The sequence below is a fragment of the Hetaerina americana genome, unplaced genomic scaffold (genome assembly GCF_022747635.1).
Source record: "Hetaerina americana unplaced genomic scaffold, ioHetAmer1.1.p SCAF_5, whole genome shotgun sequence".
Lineage (NCBI taxonomy): Eukaryota > Metazoa > Arthropoda > Insecta > Odonata > Calopterygidae > Hetaerina > Hetaerina americana.
The window spans coordinates 90527561-90547851 of NW_027287095.1; the positions used below are offsets into that span (position 1 = coordinate 90527561).

Below are 20291 nucleotides of genomic sequence, written 5' to 3' on the forward strand. Positions count from 1 at the left end.
TAATAACAAGTGATTGAATATGCAATCATTTAAATCATTTATTTTCCTCTATGAATGAATAGATGATAAAACAATTGTACCAAATCATTCCCAACAATATAATTAGTGCCTAAAAGACCTGCATCACTTGGAATAATTTGACTCTTCTGTATTTTCCATTGGGCAACATGCATAAATTCTAATGGTTAATTCAAAGTTAGTTCACACTATGACCAGACGTCTGAATGAATGCAAAAGCAATGCAAAGCTGTTTTCCACTCACTGAGGACCAAATGCACGGCTCTCTCCAATTTAAATCCATTAAAAAGAGAATACTAAGCAATCCAAAATGAAATGAAGGTACTTTCCACCAATTGAAGATTGTGAAGTACCACAACAAAAGAAAAGTTTTAGTAAGCATATGCATATGTAAGACATTTATGGTGTATGTTTCCAATTTAAAAAAATCTGCTCATGTCCAGCCAGAAACCTTCCCCTTAGCAATGGTGCATGTTGACAAAGTTCTCCCTGTTTTTGAATGTCGATCCCCAAGATCCATACTTGTCCTTGGAGTTGTTCTTCTGCTGCTGCTCTTTCTCTTTCATTTTCATCCGCTCATGCTGCTGGACCGACTCATAGCCAGCTTTCCTGCAGAAGAGACAGGGAAAATCCTTAAACTACAATGATATTAAATGCATACTCTCACCCATTGGAGAGCCATATGTGGAAACAGAATTGTGCCTTTCCAAATGGAAAATGTATGCTTGATGGGTTTTCATACTTCATAGTTTATTTGCTATTTTAACATGATTTTTCAGATTTACTTGTGAAAGACACAAAGATAAGGTAATAACTGTAAACTTAAGTTTAATAACTAGATGAGGAGAGTGAATCAACATCCCCAAAAAAATATGTAAGAAATTTAATTCACAAAAACCATCCATTTCAATCATCCCATGATGGACTCCACAAATGGTATTTAGCAAAAGATTGATAATGCCAAAATTCAGCCAGCTGGTGTTAAGGAAGGGAATCAATTGATGAATGTAAGTCACGATAAAGTAAATAAGTAGTGGAGTAAATAAGCAGTGGATAAGTAAAATTTCCAACCATCAGCAATTTTAGCAGGCAAATGGGTAAGAATCATACCCAAACCTGTCATTCATGCACACCACACTTTCAATGAGGACAATTGAATCAATTCTTATTCCATGTATTTGTAGATGGGTAGCTTAATGGTTCTTACTACTGTGAGTTTCATGCAAAGAGAGGCAAATGCATATGAACCACGTACAAAAGATGAAGAATCTTTCTTTCCCAGAGTCATCATGGAACAAGCACCTGATGGCAAGTGAGTTATCATAAACAAAAGAAGACTTTCCTCTCATATTAACGCTGATGATGTAAGGGTTAAAAAAATAAATATAAGAAAAACCTGAAGCTGAAAATGTTTTAGTGCCCGGAGGCAGCCACTTCACTGCCATAAGATTGAAGTGACAAAGGGTAATAATAAACCGTCCATTATTCAGACAAGGTTAAATCACATATTACCTAATCTGGAGCAGTGAGATTGGTGAGCATGAATAGATATTAACACAAAAATTTCAACTGAATGCCCACAGCACACACATGCACATACGTACTCCATAATCTCTTTCTGCTTACAGCAGAATGACTTGAGACCCCATGGTCTCTCAAGTCATTTTTAATGTTTTAATTACACACAAACAAGTTGCAGAATCATTTCTAAGTCTGGAGTGGGCATTATAACACTTCAAATTAACTGTAAGAAATGTACCACATTTAATTCAAAGAAGTATGAAAATTATTAAGTAGAATAAATTATTTCAGGCTGCCATGCATATTCATTAAGTTCTCACTTATAGGTGGTTATACGTAAATAAGAGAACATATTAATGTTAATAAGTTTATTTAAAAACAGTAATTAATATAAAACAAAATTAATTCTCACTTGACTTTTCAATAGGCTCTGGAATCACCTAATGCATTAATGAGTGACAAACTGATAAAACTTTTCCAAGAATTTACAGTTTACATGTAATATAACATGAGTGTCCATCAGTCTTAGGCTAAGACTAAGAAAAAAGGTTACAAAAAGCTTTCCCAATACTAATTACCTTCCATTTCCTCCCTAATTTAAGGCAAAACATTCTCCCCCGGGACAAAACCTTTAGAGGTATAAATGGCTGGGTTGAAAAAAAAGGTATCAACATTTTTTATTAGAACTGAAACTCCTGTGGAAGCTGTAACCTTTCATTTCTCCTCTCTGTCAACACTGGCTCACTCATAATATCTTTGTTTATCCTCATGCACTGATGTACGCAACGGATAATGCCAATGAACTTCACCAACTGAAATTCAAACATCTCTGTGCCTCGGAGGAAGAGTGGGAGAGGAAGCTCTTTAGGGCGCATGACTTAAGAGGATTGTGGCCAATGTGAGATGCAAGTGGTATTAAGAGCATAATAGCCTCAAAAAACATAAGCTGCCCTCAAAAGCCTCAGTCAGGTCCACTTGATGCTCATGTGTGCTGTGCTGTTAAATGCTGGTGCTGTGTTTCCCTTTGTGTTTCTCCTAAGACATCATTTTCCTCACCTTATTTCCGTTTTGTAACATCCCTTTACCTTTTCCTTATTCCAATCCCACATACCGCTAATCCCTTATTATACCTAACCTATTACTCACTACTCCTTTGGACGATGTTAAAAATATTTGTCCACTTACATATATTTGGATCAATATTTTCCTAAATCAAGCATGAAGTGCTGACTTCAGACCATCGGTTAAGTGTGCGCATGATTGAAGGTTGTGTTAGCATTAAAAAAGCAACAGTGCACACTGAATTATCACTGAATATTTGGTGATGCGAAAGATTTGTGCTAAACTCATCCTGAAGGTCTTGACGAACAACTAGATGGTGGGAATATCTGAAAAAAATCTAAGTTTCCTAAACTTTTCCTGATGCTTTTTATACAAACCATGTATAATTCGTGGAATACCTCTTACATTTGTTAATAGAAATACTCAATGATCCTAGCATCAAATTGCTATGAACACATTAGAAAGTTTTACTGAACACTTATTTGGAACGGAAGAAAAACAAGGTTAGGTGCATAAGTGGATTGGAGTCACCATCTGCCCAAAAGCAAAGCCCTTTCTGTCTCCGTCCCAGTGTAAAGCCCCAACATCATTCATACCCTCTCACCTCGAGTCAGGGTTCCGAGACGAACATTGCGGGGAGAACGGCATCTGCTTTTCACCTTGGACCATCTTCCTTGTTGGTATGCCTCTCACAAAAGAAAGTTTCAATTTCTTTCGAAGTAAGGATCTTATGCCCTCACAAAACAGGAAATCAGTCTAAAGTTCCTACGGTTGCTGCCCTAAGTAAGTCAAGTTGCCTCAATGGAAAATACAGATAAGTGAAATTATTCCAAGTGATGATCCAAGAGTCTTCCCTCAAGCAGCTGAAAAACAAAAATTCATCCGTCAAATTAGATGGCATGCAACATTTTCATGAATGCATGGGATAGTCAGAAATGGCAAACTAAGTTAAGGTACCTACCCTACGGTACGTGATAGAGCTGTGTAAGGACTTGTAATTCTAGGCGGTTTCCAGAGTTGCCCAACCTACTACCTTTGCTAGTAGACAGGTTCTTCCCAAGCCTGAAAAAAATACATCATAAGAGAACAAAAATGGATACATTTAGACCTAATACTGACAAAGGAATAGCAATTCTTTAGCACAGCAAGAGGGCCATTTTATTTTGTATTAATGAAGTAAACTTCTTAACAGATATTCTCTTCCATTAAACCAGGTATTACCTGAGATTTGGTTCCAGAAAACATTGACCCATTTTGGGGGAGGTTTGAGACAACATGCCCACAAACCATTAGTATTAAAATTGCTATGCTTTCCAGGGTAACACTGAGTTGTCTCTCAAAGAATTCAAAGGCCTTGAGTGGCATAAAAGAATTGTACAATTTTGGGAGTCAAATAAATGAATACATTGTAGATGGCACAAGGTCTCAGCCCAGAAGGAGAGAACATAAACGTGAAAAAAATTGCACCAAGGATTCTTGAGATGGTCAAATAGAGCAAAATGTTTTTCACGCAATCAAAAAATTTCAAAACACAGGAAAATAGAATATAAAGTCTTGCATAATATTTGTTCTTTGTTCACTTGGATGAAATATTTTTAATATAGCTACCCACACATTAACTTACTATAGGAATCCACTTATTTTCAATAGCTGGAAGAATTCAAACCCTTGTTCTAATATTTTGTGATGGCAATATTAAATATTGGAACAGGATATACTGGCCAACTGACAAAGTTTAGATCATACATCTCACTACCAAGATAAAATATAAATAATGAAATTTGCAATTCAGAGCTCATGCATGTTAAATAAAGAAAACTGTGAACATAAATATTTAAATGAAAATGAATTGAAATGCATTTGTGATATTTTTCTTGTGTTCTTTAATCAAAGTTTTCTACGGTAAGATCCAAATTATATACATTTCAGATTGGTTATCTTTGCCTGGTACAATTTTTTGAAAGATATACGAGGGTCATCCGGAAAGTAGTACCCGTTCGTGAAATAAAGACACAAAAGTAAATATTAACAAACATAAAAAATTTTATTTGAAAGAGGATACTTTAAACTACTTCTCAACATAATCTCCAAGCAAATTAAGGCATTTGTCATAACGTGTGACAAGTTTCTGTATTCCTGCTGCATAGTCCTTCGCCGCCAGCTCATTGAGATACGCGAGGGACCCATCTTGCACAAATTTTTGCATAATGCAGATGGTATTTAACAATTTCATGAACAATTGTTCGAGAAACATTGGGAAAATGCTCACAGATGTCATCAATTGTGACGCGCCGATCGTTCCTCACGAATTCGTCAACTGAGCTCACCAGTTGGTCTGTAATGACAGACGGTCTCCCCGAACGCTCATCGTCGTGTGTGTTCCCCCTCCCCATGTTGAAGTTGCGACGCCACCGCCGAACAGACGACTCGTCCATTACATTGTCTCCATACACCTCCTTTAATTGGCGATGAATATCACATGGGCGAACGTTTCTTGCATTGAGGAATTTAATCACTGCCCTCACTTCACAACTGGCGGCGTTCTCAATTTTTTTAAACATTGTAAACAATCACAGAAACAACACAGGCAATGCTAGCGTCACGCAACTTGGCTCAGAGGAGGCAGACAAGCCACTGAAGCTATCTGACCTCGTCCAGCGGCTACTCGCGTCGTCAGCACTTCATGCGGCACGAACGGGTACTACTTTCCGGATGACCCTCGTACTTGTACATCCAAGCCCATTTCCAGTTTGGTTAATATGTTATGATAATTCAAGTAAGTCTGTATTCACCATTTGCAAATGCCTTGATTTCTTATGTTAATTCTTGGTGAAGGGGAGGATGTTGGTAACCCTTAAAAAAGAAGCCCAGGAATTGGGGCTTTTTGGACCTATGAGCCAACTCATGCCATTAATCTGCCTGAGGTATGAGGTCAAGGGACAAGAGTATCACATTTAAAGACAAAAAGGTCACTATCTAACTTCCTTATCCATTGCAGACCAAAATTGCTCAATTTGATTGGGATCTCATGATAATCAATTGTGTCAATGTGGCTAGGCCCTTACAATATGACTTTGTAATGGATCATCTATGTATCCCTAAATCCAAAATGTGTCATATAAACATAAATTCATGCATATCTATACAGCAGTTTTTATGAAATACCAAATTCCTGCTTCAAAATTGAACTTTCCAACCATAACATATTTTGAGGGATGAAATGTGAAAGTAGCTATCCATTTTATATTTACCCTTGTGTTTGTCCATATATATTTCCTCACCTTTTCCTCCTTAACCCTACACCTAATATGTTTTAAACTGCTTGGGTACCAATATATTTTGTATTATTATTAAGACAGGCGATGATGTTTATGATGGACACAAGCTGCCAAATGGTACAGCAACAAGTCCCTTGTCTCTCTCTAAACAAAAAAACCCAAGATCACAACAAGTTGCTCTTCAATTCCATATACTTCCTTCCTCCCTTCATTCCGTCCAACATCCCTATTTCTTATTTCGGCCTGTTCCTCCTTTTCCCCCGCCACACGCCCTTGCGGCGGCTTGCGGGGTATTATGTAGATGTAGATTCTAAACATTCCCCCCTCTATTACAGACTTCAACATCCCACTGCCAATAATAATAATAATAATCTTTATTTGCCCAGAAGACACTGACACAGTGTAATAGATACATCAGATAAGTGTATAGGACACGTCATATGTACATATAGATGTTAAACAATGATGAAATTCAGAAAAGCATGACACAATAATAAATTTTTTGCATAAAATATATTCCATATTCAGTATGGTTATTTTTTCTCCATGAATTCCATTACAGAATAAAACTGTTCTTTCCTTAAAAATGATATTAATTTCTTTTTGAACAGGACTGGATCCTTTACGTACTTAAAATCGTAAGGGAGCCTGTTCAGTGCAAGGAGGCCCATTGATTTAGGCCCCAGGGATGTATTTAAAGTCCTGCAATAAGTTTGATGCAGGTCTCTGCAGGCTCTGGTTTGGTGGCAATGAACGTTGTCATTTGTCATATAATTGGATATATTACTTTTAGCGAAAATGCATACGACATAAATGTAAATACATGGAACAGTCAGAATATTTAACCTTTTGAAGAAGGAAAGACAAGGTGCATTGTAGGGAGCATTGCATATTAATCGTATTAAACATTTTTGAGCTTTAAAAATTGAATCAGAATGAGGGGAAGAACCCCAGAACAGAATACTATAGATAATTAAAGAATAAAATTCTCCATAATAAATTGAAAGTAAGATATCAAGGCTTACAGATTTCCTAATACTTCTAATAAGAAAGCAAATGGAATTTAACCTGCTACGAAGATTGCATATGTGTTCATCCCATGATAAATTTTTATTTATAACAACTCCCAAAAACTTGGATCTAGAAATTTGAGGTACACACGTTCCCCCTAGGTCAATGGCCAATGAAGCAGGGGCTTTATTTTTATTAGAGAAGTATATGAGTCCAGACTTGTCAGGGTTGTCAATATGCCCTTAATCCATCTGTCCTCCCTTCAAACAATAATCTCGAACTATCCCCTCTCCTTTCCCACCATACCTAGCACTTCCTCATTTGTTGTCCTTAATGTCTGCTTCACCTTCTCCACATCCACATTTCAAAAGTCTCCAATCTATGCCTATCATCCTGCTTCAATGACCATGTCTCAATGCCATACCTAACCACACTCCTTATCAAAGTTATACGAGCCTTTTCTTAACTTCCACACTAACTTTACCTTTCATCAAATCTCTCGTCATTCGGAAAGCTCCTACACCAAAAGCAATTCTTCTCGTTACTTTGACCATTTTCGTGCATAAAAATTTTGAGATATGTGAACTGTTCCACATGATCCAGTTGTTGCCCTCCTATTTTAACATTTAACTTAGCCTTTTATCTTCTGGAAAAATGCACATCCTTTGTTTTATTTACATTTATTCTCATCCCATTTCTATTGCACTGAAAATCCAATTCACTTGGCAATACTTGCAACCCCTTGGCTGACTGACAAACTAGAGCTCAATCATCAGCAAACCTAACTGATTTTATGGATTATCTGCAGACTTTCACTCCTATCTGCAGTTCTCTCCATGCTTCTCCAATCATTTCCTCTACATATATGTTGAATAGCACCGGTGATAATGGACAATCTTGCCTTACTCCTCTTCCTAACACTGCCCATCTGGACTAACCGTCTACCACTCGTACCTGAGCAGTCTAAGACATATACAGGTTGCAGATTAGTCTCCTGTCTCTCCAATTTATATCTATTTAATGATATATATTCATTAGTTTTTCCCAATCTGTTCTATCAAATGCCTTTCCAAAATCTACAAAACATGTTAATATACCCTCATTTTATCTTCCTAATGACGTCATTACAGCAATGACATCACTTGTGACTCTCCCCTTTCTTAACTCAAATTCACCACACCATAAGTAATCATTTGCCCTGCTATCCATCCTCTTGTTGATTATCCTGAGAACCACTTTAGCTACATGCAAAACTGAACTTATTGTCCTGTATTCCTCACATTAAGCAGCCTTTTAATTATTTGGAATTGGAATTAACACTGACCTAACAGTCTTCCAGCTAAATTCTTCTCTCATAAATGCTAAAAATTAGTCCATGAAGATTTTGCCTCCCACAATGTTCTAAAACTTAAAGTAGTTCCGCAGGAGTGTTTCGTACCCTCACGGCCTGATTTAATTAATTTATCTTAATGCCCTTTCTATTTCACCAAGGATTAAACTTTAACATAGGTTACTTTGTCATGTTCTCTTAATCATAAAATATAATCTTAATCCATGCCATTTTCTCTTTCTATGTCTAACTTTGCCGGCCTAAGTTCTTTTCCATACAGTTCTTTAATGTTTTCCAACCATCTCTCTTAGATCTGTTCTGTTTTAACAGTTATTTTACCCAACTTCTCTCTAAATAACAAAATGGTTTTTCCTTCTTGTATAGCACACTGACTTCACTCTCCTTCTGTAAACTTTCCATATCCTCTCACTGCATCTTTCACGATGCTTCCTTCACTCTTTTGCTACCAGTCTCAACTTGATACTTGATTACCGTGGAAAAAGGTGCTTGCGCCATCAAAAATCATAATAAACCCACAAGAGAGTCTCTCCTTTTCTGTCTACTGAATGTTTTTGTTAAATATTTTCATCTAAATGTTCCAAGTATGCATGAAAAGGATAAATGTCATATGAATGGAGAGTAGTGACAATGTATGTAAAAAGAGTGACATTAAATGTAAAGCACTAAAGAAGAGGCCACTAGCATATTTCTTGGCGTTTCAACCACCCCAACCATCTCCCTCTCAGTTGTTTAAAACAGAATAGAGACAATGTTGTCTCCGTCAGAATCCAATATAATTAAGGAACCTAACGTAATTAAAACAATAGCAGTTAATAATGGTTGTCCAGAAGATCTAATAAAAATATTTACTGAAAGAAAATTAAACGAAAATAGCCTAAAGCAAAATTTATAAGCCCGAATATTTGAAAGATCCCACTGCCAAATGACAACGAATACTCTATCTAGGGAATATTTCTCAAAAAGCAATCAGGATTTCACCAAAAGAAAAAATTTAAAGTGCCTTTTACAATGGTTCATGCCTTAAGAACCTGATCTCTTACACTAAAGATAAAAGTTCCCAAAGACGAGAGGAGTGGAGGGCATGAATTAAAGGGCTTGGAGTGTAACACGAAGTATATTGGGCAAACAGGACAAACATTTAAAGAAAGGATAATAGAACACAAAGCAAGAGTTAAAAATAAGAACATAACATCCCTCTTTATGCAGCACCTCATTGAAAGTGACTTTGTGACTTAAGTCTTCATTTCGAAAATAAAGGTTAAAGACTATGGAGCAGTTGGAAATTTTGAAATGCGTCCATTGCAAAGAAGAACTTGCCAACAAAATTTTGTATCCCTCCACTCCCAACTCTTAGACATACCACTCTTCGAAGTCAATGATTGGCACCAAAGATTTCTCTTTACCTCCCACCTACATTTTAACATTTTTACCCCTCCACCCTCCCTCTCTGACCAAACCCCCCCCCTCCCTCAATCAGAAGCTATATATACCAAGTTGGCTTCCATGAGGACCACCTGATGTTGATGTTCAACATCGAATCCTGGGTTGAGTTTTTAAATAAAGTGCATGGAATTACAAAGTCAATAATTGGATTTCAGAATATGGACACTTGTAGAATACTTAAACATTTTGATGGTCATACCACCTTGGCCAAATGATGTAGGGAGAAATCCAAAGGAGCTAGGTAAGATTGATGCAAATATTGATTGGCAATGGTAAGTCGAAGATTGGGATAGAGGGGAGAATGTAAGGTAAATAGTAGACAGAATCCATAATCAGTTCATTGTTCTGTGGGAGTTCAGGGTGTATTTGCATATATTTATATGCATATGCATGAGTATATAATTAGTAATTATTGGGTTGATGGTGGAGTTCAAAGGACAAGGCTGGGATTACCAAAGAGTGTACCATCATAGATTCCGGTAGGAGTTGAAGGCATCGGTGACGATACTGATGCAAATGCCAGCCTTGTCTCTCAAACTTCTCCACCATCAATCCAGCACTTGCCAAATTCTGTCAAGCTTCAGAAAATGTACCCAAACAACTGCCATCCAATTATCCCATGGACAGCTTCATCAACCTCCTCCTGACAAAGGAATCTGATAAAAAATGTATAGATTCCTTAAAGCCACCAGAAAACCTTTCACCCTCTAAGAGACAAGCTCTCAGCAGAATTTTAGCATGAAACAAATATATATTAATCACAACAGTGGACAAAGGATCATCTGTCACCGTGATAAACAATAGAGGCTACAATGCTAATGCATTGCATCAATTAATAGGTCTCTCTTGCTATACCCCCATACCCTAAGATCCCAACCCTTCATATCAGAAGGAAACTCTCTTTCCTATCCAATTTTGGTCCCAAAAATATCTGCATTCCGCATTAACATACCACTACCTTTAACCTATAGTCATTTCACTCTCTTCTTACATCGAAGATTCGTACCACTTCCAGGAACGTTTACACTCAATGCCCAATTCCTCAAAACACGAGCATTCTCATGGTCACAATAGATGTCACCTCTCTTTACACCTCCATTCCCCACACAGAAGGCCTAGAATCCCTTAAACATTACCTCTCCCTATGAGCCACACCACACACCCCATCCACAGATTTCCTCATTGAACTGACCCAACTCGTCCTCACCAAATATGCATTCAAACTTAACAACAAAGTCTACTTATAAACATAAGGCATTGCAATGCAGATGCGCATATTTCCTGCATATGCCAATCCTTAAATGGACAAACCAGAGCACACGACTAAAATATGAAAAATCAAGCACAAAATCTTAACCTTTGTGTTTGATTTCTCAGGGTTTTGTAATATACAAATCCACGTGTTCCTGTTTTATTGCACAAATACCTAAGCTTTGTTATTTAGTAATATACAAGTTGGAAGTATGTATACTAGAATTATCAGCTTCGCAATTGGCTGACCATTGCAAACTAAATAATATCCGGGGGCTCAAATAATGGAATAATTAATGTAGATTTTCATTCATGGCCTAACATGTTCGTATGACATTCAAGCCTCGTTGAGAGGGGAAGAGAATAGCTGCCGAGGCAGATTTGGAGTGGGTGCGAAGGAGATAATGAGAGGCAATGTTGAAGACGATGACTAAGGGGAATGCTGGGAGGGGGAGTGCAGGCATTCTGGATGATGGAAAGCAGGCAGGGCAAAAGAATAAGTTAATGTGATCAGTAGTATAAGGTTTAAGGATACTATTACACAGGTACAGACTTGCATGTCATCTAAATTAGGGCCTAGAGGAATACAGTAGTGGATAGTGTCCATCAAAAACCTACTATTAACCGGTAGAATACTAATACTAGAAAACTAATAACAAGGAGGAATAACGCGGAGTTACGCACGCCCCTGAAAGTGAGGAAGACTTCATTTCATCCTCTGTGGCGCCCGCCTCCATAGAGAAACGCGCACCCAATTTCAGGAGGAACTACCGTCGCAAAGACACTCCTCACCCTCGGAGGCATCGCTAATCCTTGACCGCCCCCAGAGTAAAAGCTACACATATTTTTAGGATTTTGAAGGAAAGCATCGACGGCCCGCGATAGGCCACCGTGATTAGCGAGGGATTGCAGTGATTGTCGAGAGTTTTCTGGGATCGTTTCGCGAGGTACAGAAAGAAGGCCGATCACAAGAAAACCAAAATCGTGAGATCGAAACCAAATTATGAAGTCCCTGAGTGGTGGGCAAATTCAAATATTAAAGCAGGAGGGAATTAAGTACAAGAGCTGGAACAGAGTTGAAGTATTTGGACAAGAATTTGGCGGTGAATGGGGAATAGAAGAAGAATGTGTCCGCTAAGGCAGGAAAAGCAGGTTTATTTTTAAAAGTATCGGTAACGATTTTCCCCTGATGTGCGAGTGAAGTGCTGAATTCAGATCGTCGGTTTATTGTGCGCATAATCGCAAGTTGGCATTGATAAGACAATTAGTGTACACCATTCATTAAAAATAGGCGTTGCGAAAGATCTGCGCTAAACTCATCCTCCAGAAGGTCTTGACGGACGATCACCGGCAGATTCATGAGCGTCTGCTTCCGAAGACCTTCTGCAACGACATCGCGACGACTCCCCAACCGCCTAACAGTCTCCCCGTATTGGCACCAGCACACCCCTTCCTATTTCCAAAAGTGAAATCATCCTTCAAAGAACACCACCATGGGGACCCTCCCGTCAAAGAAGCTTCCACGCGTACCCTTAAGGACCTTCCGGAATCCGCTCACCAAGGAGCCATCGAGTCGCGGAAAAGCCGCACGTAAAAGTGTGTCGACGCTTAAGGGAAGTGCTTCGAAGACTTATGAGAGGCCTCATAGCAATTTCTGAAATAAATGTATATTTTTGAAACTTTTCCTGATACTTTTTGTACCAACCATGCACATAATTACCGCATAATATTGAACATTTGAATTATGCCTGCCTTTAAGTGGAGGATACTTTCCTCATTTTAAATATAACTAATCACGTAATTGACTAATTGGAAACAGCGTTACAAGGTATGAAGAGTGGGAAACCGAATGAATACCAGTCGATTTAACCAAGCATGGTTTTTTGTTTCGTCGTGACATTTATTACAACTAATAATCTTCTAGTATAAAACCCCGCTTTCCCCCTCACCCCCTAAAAAACCAACAGTCTGGTTGCCACAGCGCCCGAACTTGACTCTCTTCAAAACAAACCGATTTCCACCGCGGTTCAAACCTGCTCACCGCACAGGTCGCAAACAAAGATGGAGGGAACGTGGCCATAAAATGTGAAAACCTCAATCCACTCCAAAAGTTGATATCATTGGTTTCCGAGGTTTTCTCAAAGGACGCTGCGTGTGGAGGACGAGAGAGGACGGCGGCCAAATGGGAAGGGACCGAACGAACAAGACCTCGTCCGCGTAGGGCCCACAAAATGAGTTTCCCGACATTTTCCCAAGAGAAACTTCTTCACGGATAGAGGAATGAGGTCACAGTGGAGCGATGTGTTCACTGAGAAAGCCACCGATTGATATAATACGCGTTTCGAATGCATACATACGGCCATCGACAGAGGACACAAGAATGCTTAGACATGGCAAGAAGCAACGTCGCGTGCGACTCTCTTCTCTCAAGCCCCGGCCTAGCTGACCACTATCAATGATATGTCGTCCCTATTTTAAAAAAACATTAGAATGTCACGCACAAGACAGCCATCGCTTTTCAAAATTCGCCCCCTCACAGATGGGCAAGAATGAAAGGAAAAGGGATACATAACATGTATATAATGGACGGCCGTTAGTGGCTACCTTCGCCACCTGAAGAACTGAAGAGTACTTAAGTGTCTTCTGATGAAGAAGAGGATTCCTTCAGTGACCCAAAAAACTTAAGTTTTTTCATATTGACAATCTTCCTTTCCACACCTTTGATTGTAAAACTAACATGGCGAAGTTAATTGCGAATTTGTGTGAGAAAAACACACTCATGATCTGAAGATTATAAAGATGGTTGACATTGTCTCCGGACATGTATAACAAATTCTTTGTGTAATAGCGGGAAAGGTCGGTTCGGCTATGTTTATCGCACATTTGGTATCATGAACCACATCGTTATTTCATATACTTAAATGTTTGCCCCCTTTATCTGCAGTTCCCCGTCACGTAAAAACCACGGCACCCTACTCATCACGGCAGAGGAATGGAGAGAAGTCGTTGGCCATCGAAGTCAACCCTCGGAGAAAACAACACAAGAATGCCAAGGTCCATGCCGCAAGGTCTCCATCGGGAAAACGGGAACATTAACAAAAAAACCAGAATAATAAGTAGTCAAGGGAACTCGTGCATGTATCCGAAGTGGGGTACTTGTATTCCAAGAGTCGCTTCTTCCGAACGTGAGGATTATATGGAGGCACGAATGAATACGAAAGAATTCTCAGCGCGTAGGGAAGAGAATTCCGACCGCCCTCACCAATGCACGAGAGAGTGAAACGAACACGCTCAAAGTTACTGGCAGTCGTCGCCAACGGACACCGAATAAACAAGCAATCCGAGAACTTTTCCTTGGGATCTGTTGAGAGGTGGGCGATTTCTCCCGATTGGACTCACCTTACGGTTGGAAGAAATTTGGACGAAGCTTCGAAACCTATGACTTTGCTCTTCATCGACCAATGATAAAAATTGTCTTGGCGTGAAGACTCATGAACCACTTCAGGTTACTGTTGAGCTGATTGCTGCCTCGGGTGCCGATTTCTCGATACTGGTAGCTCCAGCGATCTGGCGGATATATCAACGGCTCCTCCTCCCTCCAACCACGGCAGTTCGCGCGTGCGCAGCACGCTTGTGCAATTGGGGGGGGGGAGACGGACTGGTTTCAATCCGCTGTCGCCAAGTGCCCTTGGCGCCACCATCGTGCTTCACGTGAACATCTTGTGATCGCCTTTCGGAAGAAAAAGCGTCCGCTTGCGTACCAATCCTCTCCCTCCCTCATCTCAGCACCAGTCAATCTCCATCGCGAAAAAACGCACTCATATGCATCAATAACAAATTGTTTTTCGAACAAAATCGAAGCTTTTCTACTTTAATGGTAACAAATAAAATTTTGAGTTATAATAACAGGAAACATATAAACATCAACTTCCGTGATTTAAAAAAATTCGATCCTGTTAACACCAGATTCTCAATTTATCATAAATCAAAACTGAGCTGCCATATACGAGGATGATGACAAGCTTCTCCTACCATCCCTCGTCTCTCTCTCTCTCTGTGGGACGGGAAGGGGGACGCCTCTCGCCGTCCACTGCTTGCCCACAGCGGTGTGTCACATTCCCTACCTGTGACTTTAGGGACGGAGACCAAGAGTTTGCATGTCCATGTAGAGATAGTATAAATTCCACTTCTTATTTTTCAATTCTGCATGACCTGTCTTGTTATGGTGGAGGCTCCGTCGTATGAATGATTTTGGTTCCTTTTATTTCTTTTTTTCGCATACCAAATAACTTAATTTATTAGGTAACTTGACTATTGTTTCGAATAGGGCCTTCCTCCCGCATGTACTTCACTTCAGTCCAACTTTCACTGCAATATCGCTCACGCGGCCTTAGTGACGTTTATCAACCTGTCCTTTGTCCAGTGACTGCCATGCGCCTAATCTTAAAACGCCTGAAGTTTGATCGAAGGGCCTCAAATAACTCTCCTGACTCCTGGTTCCATTCAACAGCACCCCTTGTCAAATATTAAAATGAAGTAAGTAACGTTGTAATTCCACTCGCACACTTTATTTATAACGCGACCAATGCTTTCGACGTTGCACGTCATCATCAGGTGGCCCTCAAAGAAGGCACATTTGTACACACGTAGCACACATTTGAAACAAGAAGACACACTTGGTCCACTTTTCTTATATTCCATGTCTCCGATCCGTAGAGTGCCATGCTCCACACGAACGTGTTGACGAACTGCTTCCTTGTTTGCAATCTTATGTTCTTTGAACATAGTAGTTGCCTCTTCTTAATGAACACCTTCTTTGCTTGGGCTATTCTTCGCACACATACATACATATACATATATAACATAACATAACATATACATTTATATATATATATATATATACATATATGTACACACATATGTACATATACATGCATGCATACCTTCAGAGCTGTGAAGGGAGGGGGTTGGTCAGAGCGGGGGAGGGGAAGGGAGGGTCGAAATGGTAAAAAGGAGGTTAAAATGTAGATGGACGGGGAAGGAAATGGAAGTACAGCCTGCAGAGTCAATCATTGGCTTTTAATGGGAGTTTGTTTGGTTCTTAAGTGTGTGTGTGTGTGTGGAATTTTATGTCCCCTGCCTGTGTCCTTGGGGAGGAGACCGTTGTATGCTACATGTCCATGTTATATTGAAATTTCCCCTTCTTACTTTTCAAATTCTAGCTTGCACGTTATTTTATCAATTTTAAGTACATTCTAAGGCGCAAGTGTTTGCTAGTTGATAGTATACATGTATTTCCATGCGTGTAGAATGAAAGGAGTTTTGCATGAATGTATACGCCACGGTGGGTGTAGGTTTGCATGCATGTGTTGATTCTGCATGTGGTTTTATTCTAGTTTACGGGTGGTGGCCTAACATCTCCGGCCACACGCCCTTGCGGCAACTTCCGATGCATTATGCAGATGTAGATGAATTACAAAATTACTCACTTCAAATCAATACGTGGTTCAAATTCTATAAAATTATGCCGGAGTCAAAAACCTCCATTAAGGTTTTAAAACTTGTTCAATTTGATTTACATGTGTTCTCATTTTTAAGATGAGGATAAAAAACAAACTTTACACTTCCACAATAAAGATTTAATATTTCATGACCATGGTTTCGGTGCTACGCATCGTCATCACCTGACCTGATGATGCACAGTATCGAAACCATGGGCGTGAATTATTAAATCTTTATTGTGGAAGTGTCCAGTTTGTTTTTATCCTCATCATGAAGGAATTCCACAAAGTTAAACCTGAAACTGTTATATTGCTCATTTTTATTTTAAAAATTTGATCACGTTTTCCCAAAAAATGAAAATTTCTCTTCTCTTCCTTTAATCTTCCCAAGCTTATTTTAAAAACTATTCTATACATCGCAGCTGGCTTACTCCATTTTTTCTATATTTTTAACTAATCCAATTCAGAATAACCAATACCTTTAAGCTAATCTAACTGTTTTGAGAGTGCCACGCCGAGTGCATGTCAGGCGGCCTTTCGTCTCTCCTTTTTTTTCTTGCACTCGCCGAATATTGCGGGACATGTGGCTCCCACAATGAGTTGGTCGACGTTGATGTCACTAGTCCCCCGGACGAGATTCTTTAATTATCCAAAAACTGATGCAAAATGTGTGATAGCTCGAGTTGTTGACAGATTACAGTAACAGAAGCATTACATATGAAAAACAGATAAAAGGCATTTTTAGGGTGGCGTGGTAGTCCAATTGTAGCGCGCTGTACTGCTTACCGGAGGGCCCGGGTTCGATTCCAGTGACAACTATGATTGAGCATCCTGAGCTTCTACCAAGCTGCATAATTTTTCGGATACTGGCAAATCTTTCTGGAAAAACACTTTGACGTCAATGAAAATAAGAAACTGCAACCTCTACACGTTCTGATTTGGGAATATCTCATGTCGATTTTCCCTTGGCACAACGCCAATCCCAAAAGTTGGGTATCTATTTTTTATGTACGATAACTCAGGGGATTTTATATAGCAGCGCATATTTTAACAAATGGCAGTGCGAGCAAAGTAGAAGAACCAGTCTGCACACCACTACCACAGCGGGATGCGTACCGAGAGAGGGGACGTTTAGACACCAAGACGGTGGCTTTAGTCCTACCCACCGTGGCCACGCTAGGCCGAAACATAAGTTACTTTCTGGACTACTATCATAAAGAGAAGGAAACATTTGTTTCCAATAATTACTGTACTATTTGGAAGCTTGAACATTTCTTTTTCTTTAATAATTGTCATTACCGTCAATTCTTCTTTGGTAGGCGCTGGTTGAGTTCTTGTATCTCACTCTAACATCCCAGCTCGCCGCCCTGTCGCTGAGGTAGCGTTGGACTGCATCTTTAACCTCGTCATCGTCACTTACACTGTTCTAAGTGTTCTTTCAACTGGATAAACAAAAGGTTGTGGTCACTGGGTGCCAAGTCAGGAACGTTAGGCGGGTGGATGGCCAAAGAAGCCCCATCCGGAATGTTGTCGCAGCGGGAGAGCGACGGTTGGACGGGAGACCAGGGGTCGAGCGTTGCGGTGGAGATTTGATACGCAGTGCGCCGTATAAATTCTCGGGGAGAGTGTTCGCGTTGCCGCTGATGTTCTGCTGTGAGCGTTCTTGGGACCAATATCGTACACGCCTACCGATATTCTAAATTTTCGGTTGGAAATCCTCTGGATGCTTCGAGGAACCTTATAAACCAAAATGCAGATATCGTCGATAGGGATCCTCCGATCCAAACGAACGATTTTTCCAAACTTAGCGACTGCCCCATGGGACGGTCTCCCACTTCTTTCCTCCTTCGTCGTGAATTTCAACGCGATCAGCTGCAAACTCCCATCGCTATTTGCGGCAATTACACCATGATGTTACTACATGCTCCACTCTCCATTCACTTTCGTCAATTGGCGATGCATTTCTCCCTTTGGTTCAACTCACTTCGCGTTCGAAAACAGAATAACTGCGCCAACTTCGTACCTGGCTGTAGCAGTAAGCGAGGACCAACGGTTGCAGAATTAATGGCAGATCGTCCCAGCGTGCCAATGTGTGGCACGTTTGGGAGGAGTAGAGGAAGCAATGTATGCAGCAGCCTGGCCATCAGCAGCGCAACACACCGTTTCTCCATGGCCCCAGTGCTTTGGAGGATACATAATAATTAGTTCCTAGAAATATTCAGTACGTAAAGTTAAGTTAATCAGTCAGCTAAGTTAATTAAGGGAAATTCGCAAACTCAGGTTTGCTGATTACCAAGCTCTAGTTTACCAGTCAGCCATGGGGTAGCAAGCATTGCTGAGTAAATTAGAAAATAAATTATAGGGGTGAGAATAAATGGTAAAAAATAAAAGTAATACGTTTTTCCAGAAAGGAAAGGTTAAATTGAAAGTTAAAATAAGAGGGCAAAAACTAGAGTTGGTGGAACATTTTACGTATCTCGGAAGTGTTTTGGACCAACACGGTCAAAGTAGTAGGGACGTAAGGAAAAGAATTGCATAAGGCAAAGAACTCTCACAAGGAGGAGAGACAGGGACGTTGAGTAAAGACGTTAAGAAAAGACTCGTAAAAACTTCGATATGGAGCGCAGGCACGGAAACGTGGTCTTTTTCAAATGAAAAAGACTTTTGAAATGTGCGTGTGGAGAAGTATGGAGAAGGTGACATGGACTGAAAGGAAATCACATGAGGAAGAAATAAGTAGGCGAGGAGATGGGTTTGTTGGGAGAAATCCTAAGGAGGCAGGAAAAATGGATGAAGGTATTTTTCTTTTTTACGGTTGGTGACCTAACACCCCCCGCCACACGCCCTTGCGGCGGCTTGCGGGGTATTATGTAGATGTAGATGTAGATGAAGGGCGTATTGGTCGGCAGTGGCATGGTGTAGACGGCATGTAATAGAAGGGAGAACGTTACGCAAACGAGGAAAGGGGAGTAATAGGGCATAAGGATGCTGGACGGGATGAAAGAAGTTTATGGAAATAAAGAGGGAATTGCGGCTTAGGATGTTGGGTTGTGTTTTGTTAGGAGAGATAAGAGAATTGTTTGGTTGTTCCATCGAAAACCTATTTTAACCGACATATTACCGATAATCAATGTCAAATTAATTAAAATTTAAAAACATAATCAGTCAAAAAAAGTGACAAAAAAGGAGGAAACGTTATATGCGTCTGTTTGTGTGTGTAAGGATGGCGGTTACAGCACATAACGAAAGTCACAAACGGCGAAAAACAAATTCAACCCCAAAGTACACACCGTGGCTAATACACGGGTAGTAGGGAGGTGACAACGGACCGGTGTGGTGGAAATGAGAGGCACGGACAGAATTGGCAAAGGAAGAAACGCTGGGTGGGATGAGAGAAGTGATCTCGAGGAATGAAGGAAAGAATGTCGCGGCATGAAGAGAAAAGCGGAGGGAGGGGAGGAGAAACACCTCCATGGCAGGCAGGCCACCCGCGACGATGGACTGAGCAGATCAGATGAGTTTGATGCGAACTTATTACGTTTCAAGCTAGAGTCCGTCTCTATATAATATTTTATGTTGATTTATTCATTTTATCTCTCATTGGTGGACATTTAATTCCCATCGGGATGGGTTTCCAATCGCTGAAGGAAAGAAAAATGTTTCGAGTTTTGCAAAACTATTCGAATTGCGAGCTTTGAAAACAGCTTACAGGTAGGTCGTTTCCTAATACCGCGGCACTTTCGACGGCGGAATCATGTTGCGGCGTGAGAGACACCCTGGCGTCTTGTCATACGAAGGTAATTTGAAAATTTCTCGAGGGGGAATAGATTTAAACGACTCACCTCAGTGAAACTT

At 40.1% G+C, this 20291-nt stretch overlaps 1 protein-coding gene across 1 annotated transcript; it reads right to left on the reverse strand.

Moving 5' to 3' along the window:
* Positions 1-13: 13 nt before the first annotated feature.
* LOC139693979 (uncharacterized) lies at positions 14-14494 on the reverse strand. The gene is made up of 4 exons (XM_071592357.1): positions 14335-14494; positions 3563-3663; positions 3206-3464; positions 14-627 (listed from the first exon to the last, which is right to left on the reverse strand). The coding sequence occupies exons 1-2, from the start codon at positions 14388-14390 to the stop codon at positions 3564-3566; spliced, it is 156 nt and encodes a 51-aa protein (XP_071448458.1). The 5' UTR covers positions 14391-14494; the 3' UTR covers positions 14-627; positions 3206-3464; position 3563.
* Between the last annotated feature and the right edge of the window lie 5797 nt (positions 14495-20291).

What these genes read in the sequence shown, in the direction of transcription:
- LOC139693979 (XM_071592357.1), bottom strand. Translation starts at nt 14,390, where the DNA reads ATGAAGAGCAAAGTCATAGGTTTCGAAGCTTCGTCCAAATTTCTTCCA. An exon ending in AAATTTCTTCCAACCGTAAG is followed by an intron (nt 3,664 to 14,334) that starts GTGAGTCCAATC and finishes TATTTTTTTCAG; the next exon opens with GCTTGGGAAGAACCTGTCTA.